This window comes from Grus americana, chromosome 3 (genome assembly GCF_028858705.1).
Source record: "Grus americana isolate bGruAme1 chromosome 3, bGruAme1.mat, whole genome shotgun sequence".
Lineage (NCBI taxonomy): Eukaryota > Metazoa > Chordata > Aves > Gruiformes > Gruidae > Grus > Grus americana.
In genome coordinates, this window is record NC_072854.1 from 11,003,035 (window position 1) to 11,017,925 (window position 14,891).

A 14,891-nucleotide genomic window follows, 5' to 3' on the forward strand; every position below is an offset into this window, starting at 1 on the left:
CTATGAATTCTCTTCCTTGGGGGTTCCCAAGACTTTTGCTTCCACTTTTCTAGTCAGTGACAATGTGGGAAGTTAAGGTGACAGGGAGGGGAAAAAAAATTGATGCCTGAGGAGGTGGGAAATTTCTATGTGAAAACTTTTACAAATGAAAGAGTATCTGATCCTCTGTCCACTTGAGAGGAACTTTGTTGTACTAGGAGAGAATCATCTATAGCAGGGATAGTGTGCCTCTGTATTCTGGCACAGGGTAGCCTGGGTTTTCCTGAGTCACATTTCTGTTCACTGTGCTTCCTGACTTCTTCATTCATGCTGGAGCAATTATCACATTTGCTCTTGTTCACAAGTGAGATGCAAAGAATGTGGCTGGCAGAAAATCTGACCCCTTCTTTGTTCTGGAAAATGAGCTGGAGGGTGTAAATGCACTGAATGTCAAGGAAGGCAAACTATGAGAGGAGGAGGACTTTTCACAATTCTTACTTTGTCAGGTTGCATTAGACCCCATAAAGGAAGCTAAAGCAAATCTAAAAGGCTGTATAATCTTGTAATTGAAATAGAGAACAGGAAAAAAAAAAAGAGGGCCACTCTACAGGGGTACTGGGAAGAAAAGCTATTTCAGACATTTCATAAATGCCTTATCTGAGCTTTCATCAGGACTAGTATGTATATTGGTGAAAATGAGTGGTGGAATAAAGGTGCAGGGTGGAATGTGCTTCATTTGAGGTAGCAACAAAACTAAAAAAAAAAACCTTTAGGTATGCAGGAGGAGAGATAGAGGCTCAAACCCAAATAGTTACTTGGCATTCTGGGGTAGTGTTTAGCTCATGAAACTGGAAGCTTGATGGACAGCATTTTTAATACGCTTGTCAAATTAGGGGACAGCAATTTTACTGCAGAAAATGAAGTGCAGTGTCTGCACTAAGGAAAGAGGGGAGAAAAGGTATGGCCTCAGCAGTATGCAGGATCTTACAAAAGGATCTGACAAATATAAAAAATTAAAAGATAGGATGTTGATATGTGGGATAAAATATAAAATAGATTCACCAAATTGTGCCAGAGTAATCAGATCTCTTGCTTTTTGATAGCAGTTTTTTCAGTCAAAAGCAATCTCATGTAATTGCACTTCAGGAAAGCAAGTTATCAGTGTCACACAGAAAATGAATAATCAAAAGGAGGAGGCTGGGGGTTAGTGGTAGAATTGTGAAGTGGTGAGGAATGGGCTAAGGAGAAGCCTGCAGCAGGCTCTACAAGACAGGGAGTTAGTGGGAATTAATGAAAAACCTTGAGAATCCTTCTGTTAAAGTGAGGGCAAAAGATCGAAATGGATTGAGTACAAAGTTGTGCAGGAAGATTATGTATGAAATGTTACTGAGCCAGTAGGACGTCTTTCAGCCAATAGTCTATGCAAAGAACACAGAGACCGGTTGGAACCTTTCCTCTTTTCTCCCATTTTTTCTTCCTAGCAATCTCTAGATCAAGATTGGAGTTTTTCAGGGCACTTCACTATGAGCAGAGAACAAAGTTCTTTGTCTAATACAGACAAGATCAGCTGAGCCACATTTCCAGGTGGAGGTTTCTGGAAAGTCACCTCTTTTAAGACACTAGCTAATTAGGCAAATCAGGTTCACTTCTGTTAGAAGACAAGGTGAAATAGGTCTTCCTGTTTCCTCAAACTGTCTTATCATTAAACTTTCCAAAGTACACCTCTCTGCAAACACTGCCTGAAAAAAAAATCCTAATTCAAACTTTAAACCATCATGTTTCTACACTTAACCATTGCTTATAGCGTCATGCAGATAAGCCAGACTGGGATTCTAACAAGATTTAGCCCCACTACCATAAAAGCAGCAAACACAGGAGGAAAGTGTGAGCACAGAGAGAGGATGATGCAACATGTAGCCATCTGGAGCAATATGCTTCTTCAGGGATCAACACTGCTGGGTTTATGAATTGCCCTTCAGTCTCCTCTGTTGTTCCACACATAGACAGTCTCATCTTACCCTAGTGCCAATGGTCTGCTCTTATTTGTCACATATTTTATTTACTCTAGTTCACTACCCTCCTTCCCCTAGTGTGCTTTAGCAGATGGGCAGCCTTCTGGACCATTCTTTGAGATGATAACAAAACATCATTGGGACCAATGTACTCTGCTTTGTGTGTGCAAACACACATGTACATGTGCATATGTGGAGGCATGTGCATGCACACACATGTATGTGCTAACTAGAAATCAAAACAGGAACTAGGTAAAGGCAATCACTAAATTTAATTAAGTCAGAAAATATTAAATCCTTTTAGAAGTAGAAAATCCTACTTCAAAATGGCATAAAGCAAAGAATAAATAGGTAAGATTTAAAAATAAAGATTAGCACTTGGATAGATAGTGGATCTCAGAATAAAGCTGTTCCAGTTTAATTAAAGACATGTGACTTTCTTGTATAGAAAGGTCCGCAGCATGAACCCCTAGTTGGCTGAGCCAACCATCAAAGCATTCATGACCCCTGAGAACCTGTGGGGGGGAGAGCTATATGTTAAGATGCTCCACCAGTCCAGGGGTCCCCAAACTGTGGTACACGTACCACTGCAGTATGCAATATATTTCCAAATAGTATACATTTAAAAAAAAAAACAAAAACAACCTCCAAAAATACACCATCAAAACCTGTCCCACCTGCCTTATCTCCGGAAGTGATCGCCAGGAGCCAGATAAACCCCTCCTTCTGTACACAGAGCTAGGAGCCGCTACAGATGATTTGGGCGGGGGCCGGGGCGGGGGGGAGGACATTGAGGAAAGGACTGGGGCAGTGTGGAAGAAACTTCAGCTGATGCCACCAGTCCATTTCTCCCTCTAAACAAAGCCCAGGAACTCTTGTCTTAGGAGACTGGTTAACTGTTTTCCTACGGTGGAAACAGGTTGTGTTTCTTTCTGAAAGAAGAGGGTCTGAGTGCCAGCAGAAACTCAGCAGTGGCTGAGAAATGCAGCTTCTGAACAAGCTATGATGCCGGTGGTATCTTTCTTTTCTGCAAGGCAGTGGCTTTTGACTCCCATCAGATTCGGAATTCGTAGGTGCTGAAAACAAGGGGCTGCTCCTCTGGGAGATGCTGCAGGCTGCTGTGGCTCCCTAAGCATGAGTACAAGCTGAAGAGGGACTGTTCACAAGGGCCTGTAGTGATTGGATGAGGGGTAATGGCTTTAAACCAAAGGAGGGTAGATTTAGATTAGATGTAAGGAAGAAATTCTTTACTGTGAGGGTGGTGAGGCCTAGAACAGGTTGCCCAGAGAAGCTGTGGATGCTCCATCCCTGGAAATGTTCAAGGCCAGGTTCAACCTGGTCTAGTGGAGGGTGTCCCTGCCCGTGGCAGGGGAGTTGCAACTAGATGATCTTTAAGGTCCCTTCCAACCCAAACCATTTGATGATTCATAAACCTGCTGCTGCCTTGCTTAGGTGCTATGCTGGATGCCATTTCCTGCTGCACAAGACCAGCCAATGTGTGACCTAAAGGAATCACATCATAGCATTTTTTTGTTATTCTAACAGATAGACCCTGACTTCCTCATGCAATGTCTCAGCTGAAGAAAGCTTAAAAGTCTTAAAACTTAAGATATTCTCTGTGCAGAACAAAATCAAACTAACTGGACTTACAGCAGAAATAATTTCAAAAGTCCATAAAAGAACATTATTGTCTTTTCAAAAAACCCCACAGATTAGAAGCCATCAAAATAAAGCAGAGAGTGTATAAAAAGGTAAAGTTTGCATGTATCACAATCGAGTGAATGGATGGCCCATCTATTACTTATTCATCCATACCTGGAGGAGATCTGAAAAGCTACCTTTGCTGGCAATCAGAAGTCATCTTAATCATCCATCCTTTATCGTCAGAGGCCTTCACAGCCTAGTTCTGAGTGGACATCAGGGTTTGGCCAGACCTTCAGGGATTGTCACATGAAGCGAGTAGGACTGTACATGCAGCTACATGCAGCACACAGCCCTGCTGCTGGAGCAATCAGTCCTTTCTCATTTAGTACATCCAGGCCTGAAGTTGACTTTATGAATAACTTAAAATAGCAGTTGAGTGTTCAATCTTCATGACCCAGAGCAATGGGTCAAGAAGGTTTTCTTGGAGTTTTATTGTTCTCAGGGTGGCACAGGGGAAAATATGGTTATTTTGGAGCCACGTTACCTGCCTTTTATGCAGACTGAAAATGTGGCTTTATTATTATTGCTATTAATGTACTACTGGAGGAAAAGACAGTTTACATATGCTCTTGAAAACGTTAGTTGAGTCTGCTCTTCCTGCTCAAATACTGCTGTTAATGTTTGATAGCAGCTGTCTGAAAACAGAAGCCTTTGAACTGTTTATTGTTCTTGGGAGGTGGTTTGTCTTTTTTGTTATATATGTAAACTGGAGCCTAGCTGCAAGTTTCTTGGGCATGGCATAAATTATCAGAGCCCTGTTCAAAAGTGGTGTTGGTTTTAAGTATTCTGTTTGGATGTTACCATTTGTGCTTTCAAACAAAACCCCTACTGCTGAAGTGCAGCTATGTGTGCTTGCACAGCTCTAAGGAGTGGTTGTGTGGTTACTCCACAGTAAGGATTAGTCACACATTAACCACAGCTGTAAAAACATGTCTATGGGAAAATCACATCCAAACACTGAGGGCCTTTGAGTCTGCTGCTTATTACCAAGGAGGTGGGTTTCTGCTCCATTTTTCTTCAGCATTGTGCAACATACATCTGGCCTGTTTACTTTGCTATCATGATGCATCATAGCTTTTCCTCTGGCAGTCTTCTACCTCCCCCACTTCCATGGACTACAGTGTACTGAGGTCTTACAGGTAGAGCTGAGTCAGCCAATGTTTCTAAACTAGCAGGCCTTGGGGGGGCACTCACTCTCTTACAGTGTTTAGCCACACTACTTCATTGCTACCTGAGGCAAAGCAGGTGGTGCCAAATGATGACTTAGGGCTCTGTGATTTTAACAACTTTAGGCCCGTGAGGAGCAAGGACACCCTTGCTTATTGCCAAGATGACAGCTCAAGGCTGTAGCAAGTTCTCTTGCTTTTTACGCAAGAGAAAATCACCATCCATTACTGTCGTCCTTCTCTCCGCATGTCCCTACACCTCATTCTGCATAGGCCTTCAGCAAAGTATGGATCCTGCACTCAATTTCCAAGTCATCCTCTCCAGATCTTCTCAGAGATAGCAAAGCTGAAGAGCTTAGAGGGGAAGGAGAAAGAGGACATGTCCCCCTAGGAACATGCGACTCGGCAGGGCCATTCTGCATCAAGCTTTGGCCTCTGACAACTGTTGGTGCTGCAGTCCACACTTCAGGGCTTCCAGGAGAGGATCCCAGATCATCATCAACCAACTATGGATTCTGTTATCCCCCCACTGCTGTTAAATTCCCTTGAAAGAATGACAAATCTTCTTAATGTGAGTATTTCTTGGGGGGGGGGGGGGAGGCAGTGCAAATGAGAGATACACAAATAGGAATGCTTTCTCCAAAGCTGTTTTGGTTAAAGGAAGAAAAGCAGCACTCATGAAGAACATGTAATTACTATATGTCCTCTGCCCCACCCTTGCCTTCTCAAGAGAAAATTTTCTCTTTATACATTAGTCTGGCTTCTGAATTTACTGATTTGCTCCAGGCCTCTGTCACATGGCCCATTGCAAGTCAGCAACCAACAAAGTCTCTTTCATATAAATAAGTGAGGCTCATTTAGACTGAAGCTGCTTGTTGAGTACATCGAGAACTGAGCATTGGGAACAAGGCAGTGCAGCTTTCTGGTATTGCTGGAAGTGATGTCCCTGTATTTGGGAACTGAAGGTGGAAATCCTCAGCCAGCTTCTGTGGTTCCATTCTGCTTTCTGAAGCCATGTCCTCACCCTGGCTCGTGCCTCGAAAAGGCAATTTAGGCTGGGGTAGGAACTTAAGTATTACTGTAATGTCAGAAGCTGAATTGGTCTGAGAAAGTGCATGGATTTTGCGCATTGAGCTCATTTCCCTTCTTACCAAGCACTGCTGCCTCTAAAGCCTGCTCCAGCTTGTTTTTCTGTTACCCTAGTGACACGTTTCAGACCATCCTTCCCCTTCCCTACCTGCAGTGAGTAATAGAAGGTTGCCTCAGGCTCCTCACGTTTTCTTTGCATGAGGCAACATAAATTCCAACTTTGCCTTGAGCCAGGAGCCATTACTATTATTTAGAAAACCCCTAAGAGAAAAGGGAGATCTGAAATTATCCCGTGCAGAGGGTTCCTACACTGATCCCCAATTTTGTAAATGGGAAAATAAAGCCTACACAACACAATTCCTCTAGCCAGTTAGGACTCTTTGCATGTTATTTTCCAACTGTCTCTTGAGAAGTTTGCTTGTGTTCCCATCAATCCTCCAGCGCCTTTCCATTGCATTCATCCATGTGAAATGAGGTAAGAACAATGAGAAACACCACAGGACAATCTTCACAGGGCACTGCTACCTTTTCCTCTCCAAAGGCTAGTTACACAGCCTTCAGTGCTGTGGTTAATGCCCAGCCCTTGCTGCTGCTTCTTCAGGCATGCAAGGACTGTATCACAGCTAGGGAGCCAGAAAGTATCCTGAAGTTTCAGGAATGAGTGTTTAAACCTTTTTTCTCCCCCTATTAACATTAATGACATTCTTGGAGTCAACTATTGCCTTGTTTATTCCAGAAAGCAAATGTATGTTTTCAGAAGTCCTTATACTGTATGTACACGGGATCACTGGCCCAGCTTAGGCAGGGTGTCCTGCAGTACCACTCCAGGGCAGGCCTGACAGCTGGACAGCTGTGGCCTGGGGCAGGGGCAGCACTGGGCCAGTCCCAGTCGGGGTCCAAGTTGGAGAGGGCGGTATCCAGCTAGGTGCTGGCTGGGGTGAACAGTGCCCAACTGCCACCACAGAGGCCATGATGGGTAAAGGCTCAGGACACCCCAGGCCACCCTCCTGGAACCAGCACTGCTACCCAGCTACATTCCAGGCATGGGGGAAGCCCCATGTCACAGTGGTAAAGGTTTTCTGCTGCTCTCCTCAGTGTTCCCACCCAGCACAGGTCATCCTCAGCCACACTCCCTTAGGAACGTGGAAGACCACCATGGTTCTGTCCACTGAGACTGCCAACACAGGTGCTTGCTCTTCTCATGCAAGGAGAGCTGAGAAGTGAGCAGGAGATGAAGGTGGGCCTGCAAAATTATTCCTGCAGAAAACTGGTTCAGGTATCAGGAAATGAATACAAACATTTAAATGCTGAGGGAAAATACCCTCCACCCCAGACCCAAGCTCAACTTCTCTGCAGATACCTCTCAGCCCCACCTCCTGCTTGCCACCCCCACCCCCGGCAGTGTGGAAGGCTGCACCCCATCCTGCCCGGGGAGCCCCCGCTGCCCCTCCCTCCTGCTGCTGACCACCCTGCCTCAGGCCTGTTCTCCTCTCTCATTGGCTCAGAGCCACCATGAACTCCCCTGATTGGCTGACCTATCACAGACCTTGTGTCCCTTGCAGAACCTTCTGGAACCGGCTGGAACTGGCTGTGACTGGCACAGGGCAGCCCCAGCCTCCCCTCACAGATCCTCTCCATCAGGAGGAGGGCCTCCCCCCCCCCACCAGAACCTTGCTGTTAATACCCAGCACAGGCGACCTCTTGTCTCTGCAGAGCAGAAATGAAAGACCTGCCGCCCACTGGAGCGATTGTTCGTGACAGACCCTACCCTCAGCGCCATCACCACCTCCACAGACTCATGCTGTAAGTGTGACCCGTCTCTTGTGGGGAACGGGGGTGGCTGCAGGAACAAGACGTCCCTGCTCCCAGCAGACCTTACCCCCGGCCCCTGCAAGGCACCAAAAGGCAGAGGGTTGCAGCAGCTGGAGCATCTGTTCATTACAAACTCTACCTCTTGTCACTACAAAACACATATCCAAGAACACTTCCTGCCATTTGAATGGTCCAATATCACCATTTTCACGCTTTGTCCCTCCTTGGGGGCAGCTTCTTGGCAGAAACTGCAGGATCGGTGCATGGCTCTGCACGCCGCTCTATGAGCCGATGCCAAAGCCTCGCTCCCAGCCACGGGGCAGCACTGAGATGTGGCAGAAGCCCCCAGGTTCCCACAGCAAGGCTCTCTCCAGCCATCAGTTGCACCCTACTGGCTCCAGGTTCCCAGCATCACCACAGGCGCTGTGAGGGCATCTCCCTGGGGCAGTGGCTGTGGGCAGTCCTGAGGGGCTCTGTTTCACCTTGCATGGCAGACAAGAGGGCTTTGGGAGCTGCTCTGTGGCTCACAGCACAGGAACAAACCCGTTCTCAAGAGAACTGGAAGGTGTTAATTGAAAGGCAGTAAAAGAAAAAGTTGCATTTTCACTGGCACAGGTCATCCCTGCGGCACCCATTGTCCAATTTCATCTCTGGTGTTGCAATGTTCTGTCACAGTCTTTTTGGGTCTCTCAATTTTAGAGGACAACGTACTCTGTCAATAAAACTTTATTTTATGAGTTCATTAAGAAAGAAAACAAGCAAACATGGCAAACAAGGGCTCAATCCCCTTTACATAGGTTCATCTAAAGTGAATTCACTGATTCATCACTTAATTCATAAGGTTTCTGACTCATAACTCTGTAATTCCTAACTTGTAACTCACAACTTGTAACTCCCAACTCATGACTCGCAACTCCCAAATTGCAACTCCCAACTCTCAACTCCCAACTGCCATCTTGAAACTCCCACCTCATAACTCCCAACTCCCAAAACCAAACTGCCAACTGCCAACTCTCAACTCATGTCTAACAACTCCTGACTGCCAACTCGAAACTCCCAACCTGTAACTTGTAACTCCCAAAACCCGACAGCCAACTGTCAGGTCTCAACTCCTGACTCCCAGCTCCTAATATTTAACTCACAATTCATAACTTGCAACTCCTGACTCCCAACTTTTAACTTGAAATTCATAACTCGCAGCTCCCAAATCTCAACTCCCAACTTGCAAATCCCAATTCGTACCTCCCACCTTGCAAGTCCCAGCTTGCAATTCATGACTCCCAGCTTGCAGCTCCCAGCTCCCAAGTCCCAACTCCCAACACTTCCATTGTGGAAGTTTGGACTATATAATTTCTATGAGTTCATACATTCTGAAGCAACTAACAGACAATCAATATGTAAGCATGACAGCTGCAGGAGACAGCAAGCTGCAGGTGATAATGGCTACATAACAACATTTAGCCCTTCCTGGACACTGTGTCCTGCTCACGTGTTGTTCTTGCTTTGCATAGTTGCACTATGCCCAACATACATCAGGCCTGAGCATGACCTTGACATTAGCCAAAACTGGATAAGGACTTCAGTGAACAGTCATGTGCCCTCATTAGAGATGCCGGGGCTGTCAGAAACCTGGCCTGATTACCCCCAGGAAGCTACCTCACTCTGTAGAGGTGCCCGCTCTGCCTGGCTAGAAGGGGAAGGACCATGCACTATGTCTCACAGGGCACTTCTTCCCATCAGTACCTGGAAGGGTCTCCTTCCTGGCTGTGCAGCTATCGGCTGTTACCCCATGCTCCCTATTGCAGGGGGAAGTCTCCACATCTTCCTGAGGCATCTCCTGTGCCGCTCTCAGGAACACTGCTGGACCAGAGCAGACTGGAGCCTGCGTCCCTCACGGGCATGCCTTTGCATGCCTTCACAGGGTCTGCAGACTCTTCCTGTGTGCCAGGGGGCTGCTCCTCCTCAGGCAAAAAAGACTCCCATGGGCTCACTTCAGAAGAAACACATTTATTGCAAGAGCTCCTTCTCCTGGTAGGGCCTGGAGGGGATCTGCTGTTCCCTGGGTCCATACCCCGATGGGCCCTGCTGCCCCTGGACACCTGCAAGGAGAAGAGCACAGTCACATTCCCAGGTTCGGGCTGCTCTTTGCACTCCCAACCAGCAGCATGTGGACAGGCTCCCCACGGGCAAGAGGAGCTGCTGTCCCCAGGGCTGCTGCCACCTTGCTGTCCCCCGGCCTCACTGGCGCCATGTCCTGATGGCACCTGTCTCTCCCACTGAGCAAGCCTTACCCTGAGATCCCACCGAGTCCTTCCCCATCACCTCCCACGGTGGTCGCAGGCATTCTCTTCCCCCCAGGAGACCAGACCACCCCCCAGCCCCACAACAACCTCTGACCAGCCCCACCCACCCAAAGAGCGTGGTGGCCTCAGCCCGGGCCCTGATGGGCACTGAGGCTCTGCTTCCCATCCCCTTTGTCATCTTCCCTTGGTTCTCCTCATCACTCCTCACCTCATCTGTCTTCTCCTCCCCTTGCTGCTGCCACATTGGGCCTTGCCCGTGCCTAGGAGCTTGGGGCGCAGGCACTCTTAAGAGCGAGGATCAGGGCAAGCACACAGCAGCTGCTGCCTGGCAGAGGTGGTGTCTCTGCCCCAGGACTCCTGTGTCTGGTGCTCTCATGGGGGCATGAGCCTGGCAGGAAGCCACTCCTGCCGAAACAGAGGGGTCTGTACGGTGGACCCACGCACGTGGACCCGCTGTGATGGCTGGGCAGCAGCAGCCCTCTTCTGGCCCTGCTGCCTCTTGGCCCTGTCCTCGGGTGGACGCCTTTCTCCCACTGGCCCTTCCCTTCCTGCCCATGGGGTTGCAGCATCAGGTGGAGCCCAAGTCTGGGAGCCGTCACTGCCAGGCAGGCTGTCGCGCAGGGCTTTGCTGCACTTGGGGCAGAGTCCGCTGGAGCCAGCTCTGTCCTGGGCACTTCCCCTGCCCTTCTCTGCTCCACTATGGCCACGGCTCTGCGAGGCACTGGGGTGCTCCACTGCCAGCTCTGCCCTTGAGTACCCCAACTTCTCTGTGACCTGCTCCAGCCATAAAGCCCGCAGCTGGTTCTGCAGCTCTTCAGCAGTTTGGCTGGCCCTGTGGTAATCAGTGAGGGCTGTGATGAGCTCTTCCAGATAGGGGATATGAAAGACAGTCCTCGCAGAGTCTGGAGACGTTGGCAGAGCTGAGGGTGTCTCCTCACAGGAGGGGTGTTGTGTCTGCAGGGAGCTGCTGCTTGGAAGAGCTGTCAAGTCTGACGGCTGCTCAGCTGTGCCCACATCCTCACTGGGGCTGCGCTGTCCTTCCAAGCAGAGGTCGTCTTCTCCCATGGGGACACTCTTCTCTAATAGCAGCTCTGGTGGTTGCCTGTCCCCGTAGGAGACGCTGGGCCTGTTGGACATCTGCCCCGATTGCCCCCGGGGAGCTGTCTCCTGCTCTGGCTGTGCCCGCTCTGCCTGGCCGGAAGGGGAAGGACCGTGCACATCCCCTTGTGTCACGGGGCCCTTCTCCTTCCCATCAGTCTCTGGCGGGGTCTCCTTGCTGGCTGTGCTGCTGCCGGCTGTTACCCCACGCTCCTTTTTGCAGGGGGGTGTCTCCCTGGCCTCCTGAGGCATCTCCTGTGCCACTCTCAGGAACGCTGCTGGCTCAGAGTGGATTGGAGCCTGCGTCCCTTGTGGGCATGCCTCCACAGCGTCTGCAGGCTCTTCCTGTTGCGTCTGCATTTTTACAATGCGACGCTCCGGCTGCCTTTTCTCAGGCTCATGCAGGAATGGCAAGTTCTGCATGATGCGAGTCACCGTCACATCACGCTTTTTTGTTCGCTGCGATGTTGGAGGAGATGATGGAGCCTGCATCCCTAGCAGGCACGTGTCCGCAGGTTCTGTGAACTCTTCTTGCGGGCCAGGGGGCCGTCCTGTCGGCTTCTTGGCCCGAGCACGTCTGTCCCAGTGCCGGAAGGGAGAGCGGTAGGGTAGCCCAGCGCTCCTCTGCGGAGGGGGAGGCTGAGTGGCTTTTTGCCCCAGGGAGATGTTTTCAAAGTTCTTGTCATATTCCAGGACCCTGGTGGGCAGCCCATAGCGCTGTTGTATCTGCATTTTTACAATGTGACGCTCCAGCTGCCTTTTCACCGTCTCATTCAGGAAGGACAGGTCCTGCACAGTGGGATCCACCTTCACATCACGCTTTTCTTGTTGCCGAGGTGATGGAGGGGCTGAGGCTGGAACAGTCTGTGGAGTCTCATCCACGCTGGCTGGCTGGCCCAGTTCCTGCAGCAGTTTTGTTTCTGGGATGAGGCACTCCAAGGTGTCCTGGCCTTTGTGGTGTGAGATAGGCATCTCTGTTTCCCTGGAGTGGACGTCGAGCACCTCTGGAGGTGGAGTGGGAGCACCCAGCTGGATCTCAAGATCTGGCTGGTTCTGCTGCACACTGTTGACCTCGAGGCATCTGTCCACTTCCTCCCTGCAGGGTGGCTGAGTTGCCAGGCCAGGCTGCTCCTCCAGGTCAGCCCTGGGATGCCCCAGGCTAGGCTGGACGCTGGAAGCATGAGGCATGTTTTCTCCATCCAGAAGAGTGGAGGGAGATGCTTGTGAAGAGCAGCCAGCATCACTCGCCATGATGGAAGTCCAGGAGTCGTCACTCGAAGGAGACAGAGACACCTCTGCAAAGGAGCTGGCTTCACTTGCCATGATGGAAGAGTGGGGGTCTTCTCTTGAAGGGGACAGAGACACACTTGAAGAGGACCCGACTTCACTGGCTGTGATGGAAGTCCAGGAGTTGTCACTGCTCTTGGGCGTCTCATAGTTGAGCCTGTGCGAGGAGGAGGAAGAGGAGAGAAAGCCTGAGCCCAGCACTCCCAAGCGTCCTGGGGCTTCCCGGGGCTCCTTCCTGCCGCGGAGACGGAGACGGCAGGCTGTGTCACTGCCATGGGATCCCACCCAGCATGTGCCTGAGGCCCCCTCCCTGCCTGCTGGGCACAGCGGTTCCCTCTGCCCCAGGAAAAGGGGGAGACACCGTCAGCTCTGCGCTACAAAGAACAATGCCTCCAGAAGGGCATGTCCCCTCACATTTTATGCCAGGGGATTTCCCCATGGCCTCCCAAAGTGGAACCCCCAAGCCATGCCCCCCGTCCACGTTCCCATTCCCTCCTCAGTGGCCTCACATGTCCAGGTATCTTGTTAGGTCCTTGATGCTCCTGTCAAACTGATGGACTGCTTCATATATGCCAGTCACATCCGGGTGTACGTGGCAGCTGCAGAGGGACAGAGCACAGCATTAGCGGGACCTGTATTGGTGGGGGGATACCAGAGGGGACTGTCATAGTCCAGGGGGTACGGCTCCACTTACCACCTCCTTGAACACTCTGAAGACTCCAGGAGGACAAAGCCTGCTGGCAGAGGAGACAGAGTCAGCGGACAGGGCATCCCCAGATGCGGCAGTGGGCACGTGGGGCCAGGGGGTGTCTGTGCAGGGCATCTGCCCTCACCCAGGCGCTGCTCACCTCTGGCACTGCCCTTCTTGCCTTGGCGCCGATGCTTCCTTGGCCTCCGTTCCTACACAGGCAAGGAGAGCAGTGGGTGAGAGGGGAACGTGCCCCGCCGCCTCAGCGGCGCCAGCAAAAAACCAGAGCCCGGCCAGGGCCAGACCTGTGCCTGCCCCGAGCCCCCTGGCCCAGGCTGGCCAGGGCCCGGCTGGCAAACGGCCTCCCCTGCCAGGCAGGGCCCCTCCAGACCGTCCCTGGGGCTGCTCCCGGGCCCCTGCTGACCCCCCCAACCCGCCAGCCAGGGCTTGGCTCTGCACCAGCACCGACTCCTACCTGGGGCTTGGCCACGGTCACCGAGAGGTGGTAGACAACTACCGAAAGCAGCAGCCATAGGAAAGCATAGAAGGAAAGGCTGACCACTTGGCTGGGGAACAAGCTCATTTCCCAGAGCATGGCAGGGATGCCTGTAGGGTATCAGAGAGCGCCAAGCAGAGGCCGAGGAGGAGCAGCTGGACCCAGCTCGCAGTCTGCTCGCTCCTCCTTCCCCGCTCAAGAGCGCCTCTCTTCACCTGTCACCTGGCAGGCAAAGTGCCACTCAGCCTTGCTCAGCCCCATGTATAAATCTCGCCCGTGTTTGTGATGCAGGCATGACACAGGGCTGTCACCCTGTCACCAGCTGTGGTGTCACCAGGAGTCAGCTATGGCAACGATTATGATGCAGGGAGAACGGGTACAAGTGACCCTCCCCGAGCTGAGCTGAAGCAAGGGAGGCCGACAGTCACTCAAACATTGGACAATAGCCAGCACAGCTGGATCAAGTTCAGCACAGCTGGACCACAGACCAGCCCATGGTGGGTTCGCCCTGGCTGGAGGCCAAGTGCCCACCAGAGCCACTCCAGCGTGGGGTCCCTCTCATGGGAGACAATCCTCCACGAACTTGTCCAGCGTGAGTCCTCCCCATGGGCTGCAGTTCTTCACCAACTGCTCCAGCGTGGGTCCCTTCCACAGGGTGCAGACCTTCAGGAACAGACTGCTCCAGCGTGGGTCCCCCACGGGGTCACAAGTCCTGCCAGCAAACCTGCTCCGGCGTAGGCTCCTCTCTCCATGGGTCCACAGGTCCTGCCAGGAGCTTGCTCCAGCGCAGGCTTCCCACGGGGTCACAGCCTCCTTCAGGTGCCTCCACCTGCTCCGGTGTGGGGTCCTCCACGGGCTACAGGTGGAATCTCTACACCCCCTCATCCTTCCTCCAGGGACTGCAGGGGGACAGCCTGCCTCACCATGGTCTTCACCACGGGCTGCAGGGGGATCTCTGCTCCAGCGCCTGGAGCACCTCCTGCCCCTCCTTCTGCACTGACCTTGGTGTCTGCAGAGTTTCTTACATCTTCTCACTCCTCTCTCTGGCTGCCAAAGCTCTGCATAGGTTGGGTTTTTATCTCCCCTTCTTAAATATGCTATCACAGAGGCGCTACAACTGTCACTGATGGGCTCAGCCTTGGCCAGCGGCAGGTCCATCTTGGAGCCGGCTGGCATTGGCTCTGTCAGACACAGGGGAAGCTTCTTGCAGAAAGCCACCCCTGTACCCCCTCTGCTACCAAAACCTTGCCATGCAAA

At 51.2% G+C, this 14,891-nt stretch overlaps 1 protein-coding gene across 1 annotated transcript; it reads right to left on the reverse strand.

Moving 5' to 3' along the window:
* Positions 1-10,437: 10,437 nt before the first annotated feature.
* Positions 10,438-14,176, reverse strand: LOC129204001 (uncharacterized). The gene is made up of 4 exons (XM_054819165.1): positions 14,166-14,176; positions 13,145-13,350; positions 12,960-13,049; positions 10,438-12,607 (listed from the first exon to the last, which is right to left on the reverse strand). Exons 2-4 carry the CDS (start codon positions 13,219-13,221, stop codon positions 10,438-10,440), a joined length of 2,337 nt encoding a protein of 778 aa, XP_054675140.1. The 5' UTR covers positions 13,222-13,350; positions 14,166-14,176.
* Between the last annotated feature and the right edge of the window lie 715 nt (positions 14,177-14,891).